The 15,439-nt window shown below is 39.4% G+C and overlaps 2 protein-coding genes across 2 annotated transcripts; both read right to left on the bottom strand.

Annotated features, from left to right (window-relative positions):
- Positions 1–1,172: 1,172 nt before the first annotated feature.
- naa30 (N-alpha-acetyltransferase 30, NatC catalytic subunit) lies at positions 1,173–5,510 on the bottom strand. The gene is made up of 4 exons (XM_049463906.1): positions 4,336–5,510; positions 2,821–2,944; positions 2,203–2,258; positions 1,173–1,953 (listed from the first exon to the last, which is right to left on the bottom strand). Exons 1-4 carry the CDS (start codon positions 5,158–5,160, stop codon positions 1,816–1,818), a joined length of 1,143 nt encoding a protein of 380 aa, XP_049319863.1. The 5' UTR covers positions 5,161–5,510; the 3' UTR covers positions 1,173–1,815.
- Positions 5,511–8,751: 3,241 nt separating this feature from the next.
- Positions 8,752–15,076, bottom strand: ap5m1 (adaptor related protein complex 5 subunit mu 1). Its single transcript, XM_049463910.1, has 8 exons — positions 14,631–15,076; positions 11,268–11,934; positions 10,951–11,178; positions 10,635–10,774; positions 9,984–10,069; positions 9,662–9,774; positions 9,425–9,521; positions 8,752–9,288 (listed from the first exon to the last, which is right to left on the bottom strand). Exons 1-8 carry the CDS (start codon positions 14,696–14,698, stop codon positions 9,206–9,208), a joined length of 1,482 nt encoding a protein of 493 aa, XP_049319867.1. The 5' UTR covers positions 14,699–15,076; the 3' UTR covers positions 8,752–9,205.
- Positions 15,077–15,439: the final 363 nt, after the last annotated feature.

Consider the following 15,439-nt stretch of genomic DNA (forward strand, 5'->3'; position numbering starts at 1 on the left):
AAAGACTTGCATAAACTAAAACGTTTCTGATTACTCAAAAAGAACCAACAAACCAACGGCAAAGCACATTGGGGGTCTATCTGCATTAACACAAGAGAAAGCAAATCAATATTCATCAGTGGGATGAGAGAAAGTGACACACAAACACAAAGACTTTAACTTTGCAGAGTGGGGTCTAAACTTATTAGGACCAGTGAGGCAGCAGGTTTCTATTCCATCCAAGTAGAAGCACAAACATACCACCAGTTGTTGAAAGACTGGAATCAGGTGCATCTGCCTGTTTAGAATGAAAACCTGTCTGCAGCTACACCGGCTCTTCCCGGATAAGATTAGACTGTTGCATGTCCTGGTCAGCACTGAGAATGGTGAGCTAGCAGTGTTTGAATGCTGCCCCCTGTTGCTTAACCAGGGAAGTGCTGGGCAGCAGAGCTAAGTCCCTCCTCTTAATGGTGAACAAAATTATGATTTTTGTTTCAATATTGAAATTGAATACAGCACATTCGAGTGCAGGGTGTCCAATTTCTCGTACACAATGAATAACTAGCACTGAGCAGCTGAACACTTACTTGCCTTTTTTTTATATCAACTTAACAGAATAATGCTGATTAATCAAATGTACGTCCTCTCTACAATTGTTTCCGAATTATTGCATGCAATTTTTAAACCACATCAGTCAAAGAGCCCAAAAATGTTTTGATCAATCGGAAAAAATACATTGATTGCAAATGTATCAATTAAATTTATGCATTAGCTTAACGCCTTTTCCCTTCACATTTTCGAATAAATACATCTGCTTGCATTATGTGGCAAAAGGGGGTCTGTTTAACAAACAAGCACAAAATCAGTTTATGCATAAGAATGCCCTATATTCCAAAATGCCTAATCAAACTAATCTAGCAGAGCTGAGGCGAGGACCACAATCTTTGATAATATCCAAAATGTATGCGCTTTACCTCATCATGAATTAAAATGCCAGTTCTTGTATGCATTACATTATGCTCAATGTGGCAAAATGCTGTGTCTTTTTTTGCACAAGTGCATATCTTCCTTGAGCAGCTACATTACTAAAATTAAGGGAGGTCTGCTCAATGTGTTTAACAAAATAAAATAAACATAAAATAATAGACCCCCATTCACACACACACACACAAACACAAGCCAATGCTAAAGGCTCCAACATAATCAGGACCTTTAATATCCCCATGAACCCTCTTACAAAGAAAAAAATAAAACAAAAACAAAAAAATAAAACAAAAACAAACTGACAATAAGATCTGTTAGTGTAGTTCCTGTTTTTCCTTTTCCCACGTTTTTGTTAAGCTGTTTTGACCATAGTAGTTCATTTTTCCATCCCTCGGTTATAATAATTCATAAAAAATAAAAGTATAGTGGGCTAATTCCTTGCTTGTTTGTTTTTTTTGTATTGGCCTGACACAGTTCGGTACGACTCCTAGAGGTGATGCCAATGTCCGGCCCAGTCATTCCTCAATGGCTGGATCAATCTCACAGCGACCAGCAGTTGGGCTTTTAGACGTCACAGTGCAAAGTCACCAGCTTTTCCTCTTCAGAGTCAGTGACTGCTTTCAAAGACTAGCACCCCCACCTTTTTTTCGCAATAACTTCTTGCACTCGCAGAAAGGTACTTAAAACTCTTTATTACATTTTGCTTGTTTTTCATGTGAGCCTGCCTCCTCTTTGTGGCTCGCTGGAGGCTGACTCGCCATACTCACTGAAAGAACGCAGCTCTTCTGGGCTGGGGCTGAGGGACAAGAGGACAGAGGACCAATGGGAGAGTTAAGGAGATCACGGGTGGACTCAGCGTAGCCAGAGTTTGAGCCGGAGAGCATCCACTCCATTTAAATAGTATCTGAAGAGCCGCTTGTCCCTGACAAAGCCCAGGTTCTCGTAAAGTTTCAGGGCGGACTTGTTGGTGATTTCTGTTTCCAGCACCACCTGCACAGGGCAACACATGCAGTGTATAAAGACTGTGTCTCTGTTTTGATTTAACAAGCAAAATCAAGAGGAGTGCAACAAGAGCGGGCAGGGAAGTCAAACAGCAGCATCAGCAGTATGCAGAAATCCATACTTACAGCACTTTTGATGCAAATTATCAACTGAAATACAGACTTAAAATAACACACCCAAATTCTAATGTGCAAATGTACAAAATGTAATTACAAAGCAAGTTGTGTAACCTCTTACCTCATCACAGTCCCCGTCCACCATGGCATAGATTGCCTTTTTGACAAGGTTAGTACCTAAAATAACACAAGAGAATTGAAATAAGTTAAAACATACAATGATTCCGTATGCACAAGTACTTGACGGGACAAAGTGCCCACAATAAACTAAATAAAACAGTACAGCAAAGTTCTGTACATTAGATTTATAAAGTACATTATCCATCTATTCAACTAAACTATGGAAATTTGTCTGTAGGTTAACTAATGCAATCTTATCATATTTAATGACAATTATTACTGATATACAGAAATATATGTAAACACAACAGAAAATGTATTCAGGTCTGAACCTAAAAGCTTTGCATGTTCATTTAGGTTCAAATCTAAAAAAAAAAAAAAAAAAAGCAGGTTAGGCAGGTGTCAGTGCTAAGTGTCACACAATGTCAGAAACAACACAAGGACTGAGGAAGGATTATTTGCTATTAACTGACAACTGTGTATGGAAAGAGTGTTAATACTGTGATGATACAGCCATGTAGTCTGCATACTGCTCAGGTGTGTGTTATTGCCTTTGTGAAAAATGTTAAGTTAGTTATGAAGGAGATCTTATCTTGCTGATAAAAGCACTCACACATACCAATGCCTTTCCTGCGAAATTTGGAATCCACAGCAAGCATTGCAATGTAGCCCCGCCTGAACATCTTTTTGTGCATGTCCAGCTTGCACACAATGGCACCAACACAGTTTTTCTCCACCATAGCCTGCGAAACATAACAGCATCAGAAATTAATTATAACACACTACATTTATTCTAAGAGCTGTAAGGAACTTCAGATTAACAAAAAAACATTGAGATCCACACACACACACACACACATCTATAGAGAACACAAACAGCTCAATATGAGAACCACATTCTATGATCAGGACTCAATTCTAGCTGTAAAGTAGCAATGAGGAATTTGACTGATCCCTGATCATGATTTTAGTTACATCACTACACCTCCGTATGCAAACTATTGATTAAGCGTTTATATTAAATACTGTGCAAACATAGCTAACATTTAAGTGTAAAATATAAAAAGGTAATTACAGGTTTCTGACAGAAGCAAACATATTATCTATTGAGATTCCCTCCAGCAGCTTCTATATATTAAGATGTACAGTCTTGATATTCCCATTTTTAAAACATTGAAACATGAAACAGGCACTTGATTAATCAAACTAATTTGATTAACCTTCCAGCCCTATTTGATTAATTAAGCACGTTACTGAAGTACACATTAGGCATTTGGGGGAAAACAGGCCTCACATTTGATAGCAAACTATATTAATTAAGAATGTCTGAGACAGCAATGAGTGTAATGTGCAAAATCACAAGAGACAGTGGAGCATGTGTTTCTGAACGTGTTCTTAGGACGCATATTACTTGCAGATACTGCTAGCCATTAAAACTGAAAGTATGTGTCAGATATAAAAAAATAAGGTGTAAGATTTAAGCTAATGGCATGTAACACTAAAATACACAGTCATACCGTTCAGAATGAGGATTAGCTACTTTATTCTGAGCTCAAATCTAGAAGGACACGGGCTTAGGTTCAAACTGACACCAAGTAAAGCTGGCTAGCTCACCAACCTAGCCAGCCAGCTGAAGTGTCAACTGCCTCCATTGCTGAGTCCATCGACACAAGATAGCTCAAACAAGGAGGCAGGATAAGGCCTGGCTCTCTCAAGCTATAGTATGTTAAATTGAGTTACAACCATCTGATGTATTGACTGTTTCACTGCTTCATATAACCATAGCGTAGTTATAACTATATTCTTACGTGAAGGTGCTAACCTCTAAGGTTGGTTTTGAGGGGCGTCCGTTTACAAGAGGCTAACGTTAATCGTTTAATATAGAGAAACTTTCACAATATAATAGCTAAAGCAAGATTTTGCTTCTTACCGTATAAACACGGTAAGTCACCTAATGTGAGTAAGGTGGTAAAACAGCTGAGACTAGCTAACTAACAGCTTTTGCCACAAAACCACCAAGCTAACTAGCACAGCTAGCTTGCTAGCTTAACATGCTCTAGCTAATTAGCTAGCTACGTTAGCTAAGCTAGCTACTTGTGCTCACAGTGACAGGAGGCAAGTAAGTTGTACATACCAGAAAGCAGAGCTGTGGCCAGTTGTGGATGAAGTACCTATACGTGTATATCGAGTAAGGTTCAGACAAGTCTTTAGTTATGAGTCTTATTATATCTGGCATTTGCAGCTCCGACTCGTATCTCACGTAGCTGATGTCGCTATCGCTCGCCTGCCCCTCCGTCAGTGACAGGTTTGCCATCTGAGCCACCGGGGCCTCTTCCTCTTCAACAGCGCCTTGCGACCTCCGGCCTTTACTGCCATCGTCGGACGCTTCACCGCCGGTGAAGGACGAGTTACCGACAGTCCTGCTGTTCACAGCCGCTGAACACGTAATACTACCGCCGCTATTCGCTGGAGTCGAGCTGCTGTCGGGTACAGCCGCGATGCTGACTCCGTTGTTCGGGATCAAGTGGCTTCGTTCGCATTCGTTGTTCGTCAAGCAGCCGGCCGAGCACTCGCCCTGCCGCGTCTCCACCGCGCCGTCCAAGCGCTTCGAGACGCCCGGCCTGTGCGCCGTGTGCTGGACGTGGTTGGGAACGGGGATGCGGCTGCACGGCTCGCCGTTCTCCTCCTCTTCTTCTTCTTCCTCCTCCTCCTCCGTGTGCTCGCCTACGCCGTTTAGCTGTGTCAGCGAGGAGTTCGGGTGGACGTTGTTCTGCTTCGGCTTAATTATCCCTCTGGACTGCGTCGCTTGTTGCGATTCCGTCCCCAGCCCTATAACGTCCACTCGCCCGCGGTCCAATTTTTCATTGTGCCCCAAGAAAGAGCAGCCGTCGACGGGCAGCGATATAATCTCGGCCGGGGATGCAGACAGCGCGTTAGGCCCAGGCGGCACTTCAGCCATTCCACTGCATACAGTAAGTGTGAAAACAAAAGAACGGGGCCCAAACCAAGCGCTCAGCGTGAAGACAGAGTCAGTGAAACTCCCGTCTGATTTCCCGTGACGGTAAAACGGTAAAATAAGCAGGAATCTGGACGCTGGTGAGCTATCTCGTGTCCTCTCCAGCCATTACTCAACCTACTCCACACTAGCTGGCCTATCATCTGCCGCAAGCCAGGTTTGACGGTTTGCGACAGATGAAGAATTCTGGGAAATGTAGTTTTGCTTCTGAGACTTCACCTGAGGCGAAGATCTCAAGACGAAAACTAAAACTAATACAAAATTTGAATAACTATCCAAATAAAGGTATTTAAAAGCCTGTTTGTGTATCTTTGTAGATATAAGATCTAACCTTTTACTTGACAAAGCCCACTCTTCAGGATTAGGCAACAGCGCGCTCTATATTATTTTATTCAAACTTCACTTTTAACCGCGGTTTCCAAAAGCAGCCACTAGATGGACCAATAAGTTAAACTATTGTACTGGACTTCAACCATTGGAATTAGTCTTATATATTTTTCTGAATGCAGTATTTTTTATTTTAAACCTTTACGGCATAACTTCAAGATAAAAAAAATAGTGAGCTTTGACATCAATAAACACATAGGTCAAATTTGTTTAAAAACAGTGCTTTCATTTGATTTATGTCTTCTAAATTCCAAATGTGTTAATATTCTTTAATTGTTGCAATTGCATTATTGTGCTATTTAATATAAATATAATATTATTGGTGTTACTGATATTGATGTATTTTATTTTCTAATATATTGTCCAAAAAGATTTGGTCATACCACAGACCATTTATGAGCATGGAGAATTTGAGTAACAGACTGGAAATTGCAAGAAATACTAATAACAAAAGCATGGAACATTCTTTTTCTGGTCTAATGAGCTTAAGATTAACCTTTTAAACTCTTACAAAGTAAAATTTCATCTAATATCCCATTATATGCATGTTTTATTTAAAACACCAATGTTTATCAAAAGAAATGGATTTACCATACCAGGAAACAGCTTCCCAAATAATATAAATATATCTCATGGATTCTCTTAAGGCTGAATGTTAGAGACATTTCGGGATGTTAATATATCGGGATGTTAATATTTACTACTCTTTCTCACTTTACTGTTTCTGTGGCTGTTAGATCTGAACTTCCAGCACACATGAACTTTCAGATTTTAGAAAACATTGCTAATTATTTCTTAATTTCACATTGTAGAAGATTTTGTTTCATTAATGTGAACCATGGTCAGTACATATTTTGAATGATATAATCTCTGTTAAAAATATCTTGTGTGGGCCTAATTAAGAAGTAGTATGGCAGCTATATATTGGGTCCAGGAGCCAGTCAGACGCAGTTTAGCTAGACACTTACACATAGTCTGAGTGCCTTTTTTGGGGGAAAGACAAATACCTGAACACTCACACATAAAGTATTACGATAAGTCCCAGCATGCTTCTGCACAATATCTAAGTGAAGAGTACCTTCTGGTGAAAAGACTGATTGGATCTAGCCAATAGATTGGTCATGGTCAATGGGTTTCCAAGGAGTAAATCCTTGTGAGAACACAGTCATGCTATGTCAGAATGATACAGATGACCAATGGTAAGGACAGACAATGAAGCTCATAAACAAGGGCTTACCGCAGTGAAGAGCACTCGGCTGGCTCCAGTGTTTTTTGTGCTTTGCAGACACAGCAAAAAGTAGCCGCCACAACCCCCGCCACATCTTAAAGTAGCACTACTTGGGAAACCACAAAACAGCCATCTTGTCATACAGCAGCTGGCACACAATTGGCACATCTCAAAGCAGGTAGCATACTAAACTGCACATTTCAAAACCAGCTGAAACTCCAACCAGCACATTCTAAAGCACCGAACACAACTGGAACACCCTCAAATAGGTATAGTAGATGGCACACCAAGTTGGACATCCTTAGGCAGTTAACACACCAAACAGCACATCCTAAAGCAATCTGCACACCCACAAGTTAATTGCATATAAACCATCATAAAAGCGCACAAAATGTGTAAAAGCGCAGGACGTGCATATAAGCGCACAAAATGCGTAAAAACGCAAGACTTGCGTAAAAGTGCACAAAATGCGTAAAAGCGCAAAAAACGTGCAAAAGCGCACGACGCGTGTAAAAGCGCAAAAAATGCATAAAAGCGCACGAGGTGCGTAAAAGCGCGAAAATGCGTAAAGCGCACGACGTGCGTAAAACTTATACAATTTATTAAAGCACACCCGATGTATAAAAAGCACAAAACGTGTAAAAAAAAGCCCCAGCTGTTTTGTTGTAGAGCAGACACTACAATCACAACTGCTGTACAGAAACTGAAAGACATAACTGCAGCTCAGATATAGCTTTATTACCATAAATGGATCTGAATAATAGATCCCTGACACTAGACTGCTCAGAGAAATGCAGGGTCCACATTGTCACACATGAAATCTATTGTTAGTTTTATGTAATCAAATCTTAATTTAAATATGATTAAGTTTAATTATAAAGTTACAGTGTCCTTACACACACACACACACACACACACACACTTTTACTGCTACAAGATGTGCTGGATGGGGTATCCCCTGCATAAAGCTGTGCCTGATGATGCACTGGCTGCAATTTCAACTGCTGTAGGATGTGTCAGTTTGCGTGGCAGCTGCTTTAAGGTGTGCCGATTGGTATGCTTGCTGCTTTAGATTGTGCTTTAAGATGGGTCAGCTGATTTTTTAACTGATGTAGGATGTGCCAGCTGTCCTTGCTTTAAGTTTCTAATGGTGTGTCTGCTGCTTTAGGATATGCTAGTTGAAGTAGAATCCAAAACCCGGGAACGTACTGGTGTGCTGGCAAGCAACCCAGGTTCCAGATAAAGTGCTGGCAGCACCCCTCAGAAACAGATCCAACCCTCTCTGATTAAATGTTTAAACAATGTACAGGACTAATCCAAATCATTAAACTCAGGTTCCAATCACTTTCATGGCCACAGGCGTATAAAACCAAGCCCCATATGCATGCAGACTGCGTCTACAAACGTTAGTGAAAAAATGAGTCGCTCTCAAGAGATCAGTCTATTCTAGTGAGGTACAGTGAAAGGTTGCTGTTTTTGAGATATATGTTTTTAAAGGACAGTGAAGATTTACAGTCATTTATTTACTTACATTTATTAATACTGCTGTGATCAGGGAGCAGTAAATGATGAATAGCTATTATATGAGGTTGGGTGCTTTTGCTGTAAAATACTATGTGACAGAGACAAGCTAAAGTGGAGTGACTGAGGACCACTGCAGAGTAATTAACTCCCTCTCTGGATACCAGTTAGTCGTCCTCTTTCTCAGTTCTCCTCTCTCTGTCAGTCAGTCAGTCTATTATAGACATAGACAGGGTCTAAGCCTCCTTCTGAAAGAACTCAAGAACCATTTAAGCAGACTCACCCAAAGACTAATTGGGATGACTACTAATGAGTCCTGTCTAAAGCAAAATGAAGGAGCAATTAATTGAATTGAAATGAACACAGCACTAGTCAAAACAGACAGAAACACTCCAGAATTGTATAAAAAGATTTAATCTTTACTTCATTAAGCACAACCTTCAAAACGTCTAATGGCTTTAGCTTTTTCCAAAACTTTTTTTTCAGATAATGTTTTCTTTATCTCAATAAATCTACACACATAAACCTACCTGATTATCCTCATGGCTGTACCTCTGAACAGAGAATGGCACTTAGGTCAGTGAAATGTATTGGAGAATATGCACTGTGAAAATGAAGAGATACTGCAGACTTTGTATCCCAAGTTTCCCATATAATCCGAACCAATGTAATCCTTCAGTGACACTCAGTGTTGATCCAAACATTGAATAACGCATAAAAACACAACTGTAGTCACCCAGATTAATCCATTTACATAATACTTTATACCCAATTTGAACCTGTATAAAGCAGAGTCCTTTATTTAGTTCAGTAAAGTTATAAAGGCCTTTGTGCTCCAGAAGAACATAAATGTTACAGTATCATGAGTCCGGACGACACAGGTGCATCTCCAGTGGAGTTCCAGATGTAATATTCTGAGGACACCAGTTCTCGTGCTATTGGAAGGAAAAGAATAAAGAAAAACACGATCAAATTTATTTATCTCCCACATTAAAGCTGTAATACTCTGTCCTTTTAGTGAACTAAATTAGCTAAAAAAATAATGCATAGTGCAAAATGAATAATACTGACTTGTGATGATGCGTGGTTTTGCTGAGGAATACACTTGTACAGAGTGCTGGTCCACACAACAACCAGATAAAGTCAAATCTGGTACACGGAAGTAGAGCTGCAAACCAAATTAGATAAGATATTCACTTACTATAATGTTACTCTTACAGTAAATGCCTTTTTACAGTGTATTATATAATCAGCAATTGAAGACGAAAATCTGAACTTTTCAATTACTAATCAGCTATTTACACTCACTTTTACATATGCAGTGAGGTCTGTACACAGAGGGTCTGTTGGTCCAAGGACATGTCCTGAGAAATTTACAGTGCCTTCCAGAGTAACCTCTCGTGACCTTGGGAACTTCTGACCTGATGAGGTTTAAATAAATAAAATTTTACATTTATAGTAATTATGTTTTTACATTTTTAAAATGTACAAATAAAACATAAAAAAACCCCACAGAATCGTAACTCGTGTAAAAAATGCTATTTCCCAAAATTTCCAACACCACCTGAAAGCAGCATGTGTAAAACTATAGTTAAAATACAAACACTTGTGATGTTTACTATAGACTTACCAAGAACCCAAACCAGCATATTCTTCTCTTTAGACACCTCCAGTTGTCCTGAGCTCACCTTTACATCAACATTGCCCATTAGTTTTCTGTCCAAAGTATAAAAAGCAGCTTAGTAAGTTGTAATAATAACATACTAATACTATAGAACAAAAGGATAGTCTTTTAAACTGCTATGGTTGTGTCCTAATTTTGTACCACATAATAATCCTAAAACTTATATATACTTTTACTAATATACACTGGAAGTGGTGAAACGTCGATAGGCCAATATATATATATATATGTCAATGTAAGTTCTCCTGCTGGAGTCGCCAATACATTTTTTTGCAGTTATCCACACCTTTTTGAGTATACTCCACGTTTGCACTTTTATCTACACTACATATAACATACTCTGAAGCTATTTAGTATTACACATTGGGATGTACTTGGGATGCACCCTATCATTATAGGAACAATGTTGCTTTCTTTAGAAACCAGTGTATTAAAGCATCAGATGTAGAGGTTATGTTGTTTTAACAGTATGAAGACTTTACACATAAATTAATGAGTTTCCATTCTAAAGTTACATATATAGTTCTCTCAATTTAAGACCAAAATGAATGGAAAGCATATAAGTTTTGCAGGAAGAAGAAAAGGTTTGTGCACTACCTGTTAAAGAAGGGTAACTGTGCCTCACAGTACTCAAAACTGTTGCGAACACTTTCATGGAGCTTGAGGACGACGTTCAGCTTAAGTAGATTTACTTCTTCTCTTAGCTGGTAGGAACCAAGGATAGGAGGCACAGGTACCTGGGTTACACGAATGAAACAAAGTTAATTTAAAACTTATTTCGTACACACTGACGTGCCAAAATTCACAGCATGGATATCACTAGTGATTCCACTTTTGTTATTGGTACTATTAGACTGCTACATCTAATGTATAGATGATTCATCCACAGTAATCAGTAGATGCACAGGCCTACCTGTGAGGTGTAGCTGCAGAGTCTGAAAGGCTCCAGAGGTGGAGAAAAGGGGAATTTGTATGGACCTGAAAAGGCTGAGCCATCATTTTGATCCACACTGCTGGCTGTAAGAATACTGGAGTCTAGAGACGTCACACAGGGGTGGATGAGGATGTCCTGCAGTGGTGAACCATTGGGTGGCAGTGTGAGGGTGACCGTGACATTGGGCAGGATCCCCTCCACTTCACACTAATATCAAGAATATATGTTACATGAGTTAATCAACTTCATAACTTGATTATTTTCAACACAAATAAAACAGGAAATGTGAAACTCACTTTGCACATAACTTTCCCGTACACATCCCACATATCCTGCTTACTGCTGGTGCCATACTGCATGCACCTCACCATTTCTGTGAGGGCCACGCTCACCACCGCTCTCCCTCGATGGACTCCTGCTTTCCAAGCTGGCTGCTTTTGAGCACCTCCTGGGCCCAGAGCCACAGCAGTAGGCAACGCTCCAGCCTGGGGGGGGACGTCCAAGGGCATCCCTAGAGGACAAACCTGCAGAAGCACCAAGGGGAGATTGGCCAAGCGGGAGGCCAACACATCAGGCTCCGGCAGTTTACCCCCTGTGCCACAAAGGAAGCCCTGCAGGCCTGACAGAAGAGCTAAGCCCTGAGAGACTGAAGCCAGGCTGGGAAGAGGAGGTCTGGGCTCAGGCGGGGCTTCAACCAGCGGAAGACAGGCTAGGATTAGCCCACCCTGGCTGATGGTTAGCAGGGGCCAGAGGGTTCTCCCACCCGGGCCACCTACACAGAGCTCCACAGCTGGGCAGTGCTGCTGAAGTGCACAGTCATCCCGAGTGGCTATATAGGGCTTGTCGGGGTCCAACAGGCCCAGTTCGGTCAGCAGGAGCTGAGGTATAAGACGGTCTTCAGGAACTGCCACATACTGAGTTCCTGCCAGGGACTTAGCACGGAACTCCACTGTGGGGTAACGCCTGAATGAAGGAGCACAGAGAGAAAAACTGGGATTAGATCACAATTCCCTCTAGAATTAAATGATAGTCCGAAAATAATATATAAAGAGATAGCCTATATTTGTTTCATAGCATGATATCAGAGTATAGCAATAATTTCCTTGTGGGAACTGGCAATTCTTTTTTGGCCATTGTTGTGGACATAGGTCTGGGTCCTTTAAGTTAAGCACTATTTTGGTAATCTGTTAAAATCCTACTGTACTGTCAAGCGGGCACCGTGGGCTGTCCAATGAGCCTTAAATTATGGGGGTGTGGCCAACAGAGCATAAAGACGTTCTTTTTGAATACACCGGACATCAAAGCTGGTGATACAATACAGATCACAATAAAGGTTTCTATTTAATATATTGAAATACTATAAGCAAGGCAATATCACTATAGAAAAAGTGTCCCGGTTATGAAAATACTACCTAGTGTTTGGGGTTTAAACAAAACATAAAATGAACCACTGTCACCAATCTTTGCATGTACAACGAAAACTCTATTCTGTTTTTGAGAATTGATACAGTACTGCAAAATATACTGCAATACTTTGATATTGAAGAGTAACTGTTTATTAAACTTTGGGTGTATTGACAAATATCTTTCAGTTATGATTACTTATCTTAGTATCTATAATTACATAATCATTGTGTGAAACCTTGTATTTTATATGCATTAACCAATACTCACATTATATTTGATCATTTTTACTCACAGTGTATTTTACACGCAATTATATAGAAGATTAACCAATAATCACAATATATTCTTTACATATATAGTAAAACATTGTTTGATCAGGCATGTGACTAACACATCTATTATGACAAATTAACCCACATGATACATAAGGCATTTACTAACACATAGGATCTATTATATGGCGGACTAACCACGCGTTACTAACACATTAACATATAACATATGAGATTTATTGTGAGACTCGTGTAGCTCATGCTTGAAGCATTTTGTTTACTGCATGACCCTAACTAACGGTCATCAACTCGACTGGTACACTCGGTACGAGACTACATTTCTACAGAGGAGGCTTTTAGATCAAAGCGGCCTTCTGTGTGTGGGGGAACCTGCAGCGGCTTCAAAGAGGGGGGTGACGCACACTCACACAGATAGTGCCACGATGTTCCATTCTGGAAGAACACAGTCAAGGCCAAACACTAGTGGTCCGGTCAGACCTGTGAAACTTGAGTACTAACACGTGAAATTATGCATGCTAACATGAGATGATTTTAGCAACGCCTCATCAGCAGGTTTCACGTCATTTGGGGTATAAACATGGAGTCAGATCAGAGGGGGGTCAGAACTTATGCTGGGACGGCTGTTAGACGGTCTTTCATGTGTGGGTTCTCCTGAATATTCAGTGCTTTGTAATAAATACTTGGTTTGCTTTCAACTTCACTCCACCTGTCTGACTCTCTCTATCAAACGAACATGCAGGGGAGTTGTACCCCGGACGAGAGGTGGGTGTTGACCCACCTTTCATTTTCTTTTCTACAACAATATACTGATACTTTCTTACACCCCTAGTAGCGAAAATATTTTTTTTTCAACCACAATGACAATTAAATGATCTGTAAATTCTATATATATATATATAAAAAAAAAAAAAAATCTTAACCCATAAGTGCCCAGACCCATTCCTGGATATTGATACCATTTTCAAAGTTGAATCAGATAAATTCTGTGAGCAGCTCATTAATATTTTTTCTTATCGTGTAAATATTTTAAGGTTTAAATTTTAAGCATATCTTGCATTTTAACATTTCGTTCTAGAAATTAGGTCAGAAAGCATTTGACAAAGCATTTGAATATTCTATTGGAATTCTCATTTTAAGTAGATCTCTTGGAAGAAAGCTTGGTCACCCCTTATAAGTTCGGTATTTATATTAGTCAGAGAAGCACATTTTTAAAAATCTGCATAATATCTACCCATGTAATTATAATGCTGCTACATGTATAGATATAGATCAGAACTGTTCATTTTGCTCCAAACATCCAGAAAAACTAGAACATTTATTTTTTTAAATGTTATTCAGAATATTTTTGGAAAGATCTAGGAAAATAGGTTTTCAATAAAGCAGATTACAGGATGGATAATAATTCCAAAACCTAATTTCAAAAACCTATTTTTGGAAAGATCTAGGTAAATATGTTTTCAATAAAGCAAATTACAGGGTAGATATAAAATGTAAAGATGCTATTTTTGATTTTAATTGTAATGTCTCTGCTGTCAACTTTACTTTGAAATCTGATTATCCTTTTTGGAAAATTCTTTCTGCATAAATGAACATTTGGTAAAAAGTCATTAGTTTTTAATGTATTTCTTTTGAATTTGATATATTTATGTAGTCTTTTAATTGTTTTAGTAACCAAAAAAGCTGTGTATATACAGTGGCTAAATTTGTAAGTTGATGAATGAGATGTGTTGTCAGTGTATGTGTTTTGTTGTTAAAGTTTTATGGTTTGTTTTAATGTATCCTTTAAATTAGCCGTCCATATGAATGTCCTTGTTTGTATTGTGTTGTTATTGGAAATTTATAATAAAAAAAATGAATAAAAAAGAAAGAAACAAACAAACCAAGGAAGAAATAAAGAAATTATATGATGAAGGTGCTCCATTAAAAATAACAGCATGTAGTCAAACTATGCATACTCACTTGGAAAACCGCACTTTTCCATTTTCTCCCTTGTCGTGAGAAACGACCCACAGCGCCCGTAAACTCATGGAGGCTCAGAAACTCGGTTATTATTTTCTCTGTTCAAACACTTCACCAGCTAAATTAATCATAACAGCCTGCCGGGTAGCTAACCTAGGTTAACTAACCAAACTAACGAGCTTAACTAATAAACCTAAAAAATTAAACCTCCAAATGAGTGCTACACAAACTCAATACTCACATCTCCATTTCCAAAAACAAATTCAATACATTCACATATTTTGCAAAAAGTAAAGAACCTAGCTAATAAAACAGCCCAGAATATAGTTATAAAATATCTAACAGAACTAGCTTTACGCTTTAAACCGAAAACCTTCATTCCCCGTTGACGTTTCCTGTTTTGAATCAGCATGTGACCTGCAGGGGCGTGGCAGCCCTTGTTTCTGTCCGTTAGCGCAGATCTACGGTCAGGTTCACGCCTTTTTCCCGCCGCTGACACAGCGCGCACCGCGGAGCGTGAGCTGATCTCAGGCCTGCGCTGATGGCGGACTCGGGCTTATGGGACTCTTTTTCCTTCGTTTCCGGTGTTCTGTCGAGTTATGCTACCCATCGATACGTGCGTCCTAAATGCACTGCGCATGCGCGGACCCAAATCTATTTCATGTTTCTGTTTGTTTTGGTAGTTCTACTAAGTTTTACATGGGTGCATTCAACAACCTGAGCCCTCTGTCCTTATGTAATGTTTTGTCTCAGTGTTACAAATGTGTAAATGACAGTTAAAAAATATTAATATTAAACGCAATAATAAG

Source organism: Astyanax mexicanus, chromosome 14 (genome assembly GCF_023375975.1).
Source record: "Astyanax mexicanus isolate ESR-SI-001 chromosome 14, AstMex3_surface, whole genome shotgun sequence".
Classification (NCBI taxonomy): Eukaryota; Metazoa; Chordata; class Actinopteri; order Characiformes; family Acestrorhamphidae; genus Astyanax; species Astyanax mexicanus.

Bases quoted from the DNA above. Each gene is read 5' to 3' on its own strand.
- ap5m1 (XM_049463910.1), bottom strand. From the start codon at position 14,698: ATGAGTTTACGGGCGCTGTGGGTCGTTTCTCACGACAAGGGAGAAAAT. The intron at 11,179-11,267 runs GTGAGTTTCACA...TCTTGATATTAG, and splicing joins ACGGGAAAGTTATGTGCAAA to TGTGAAGTGGAGGGGATCCT. The intron at 10,070-10,634 runs GTAGTGCACAAA...TACTTTGGACAG, and splicing joins CAGTTACCCTTCTTTAACAG to AAAACTAATGGGCAATGTTG.
- naa30 (XM_049463906.1), bottom strand. From the start codon at position 5,160: ATGGCTGAAGTGCCGCCTGGGCCTAACGCGCTGTCTGCATCCCCGGCC. The intron at 2,259-2,820 runs GTATGTGTGAGT...GTGTTATTTTAG, and splicing joins ATTTCGCAGGAAAGGCATTG to GTACTAACCTTGTCAAAAAG. The intron at 1,954-2,202 runs GTAAGAGGTTAC...TGCCCTGTGCAG, and splicing joins TGGACGGGGACTGTGATGAG to GTGGTGCTGGAAACAGAAAT.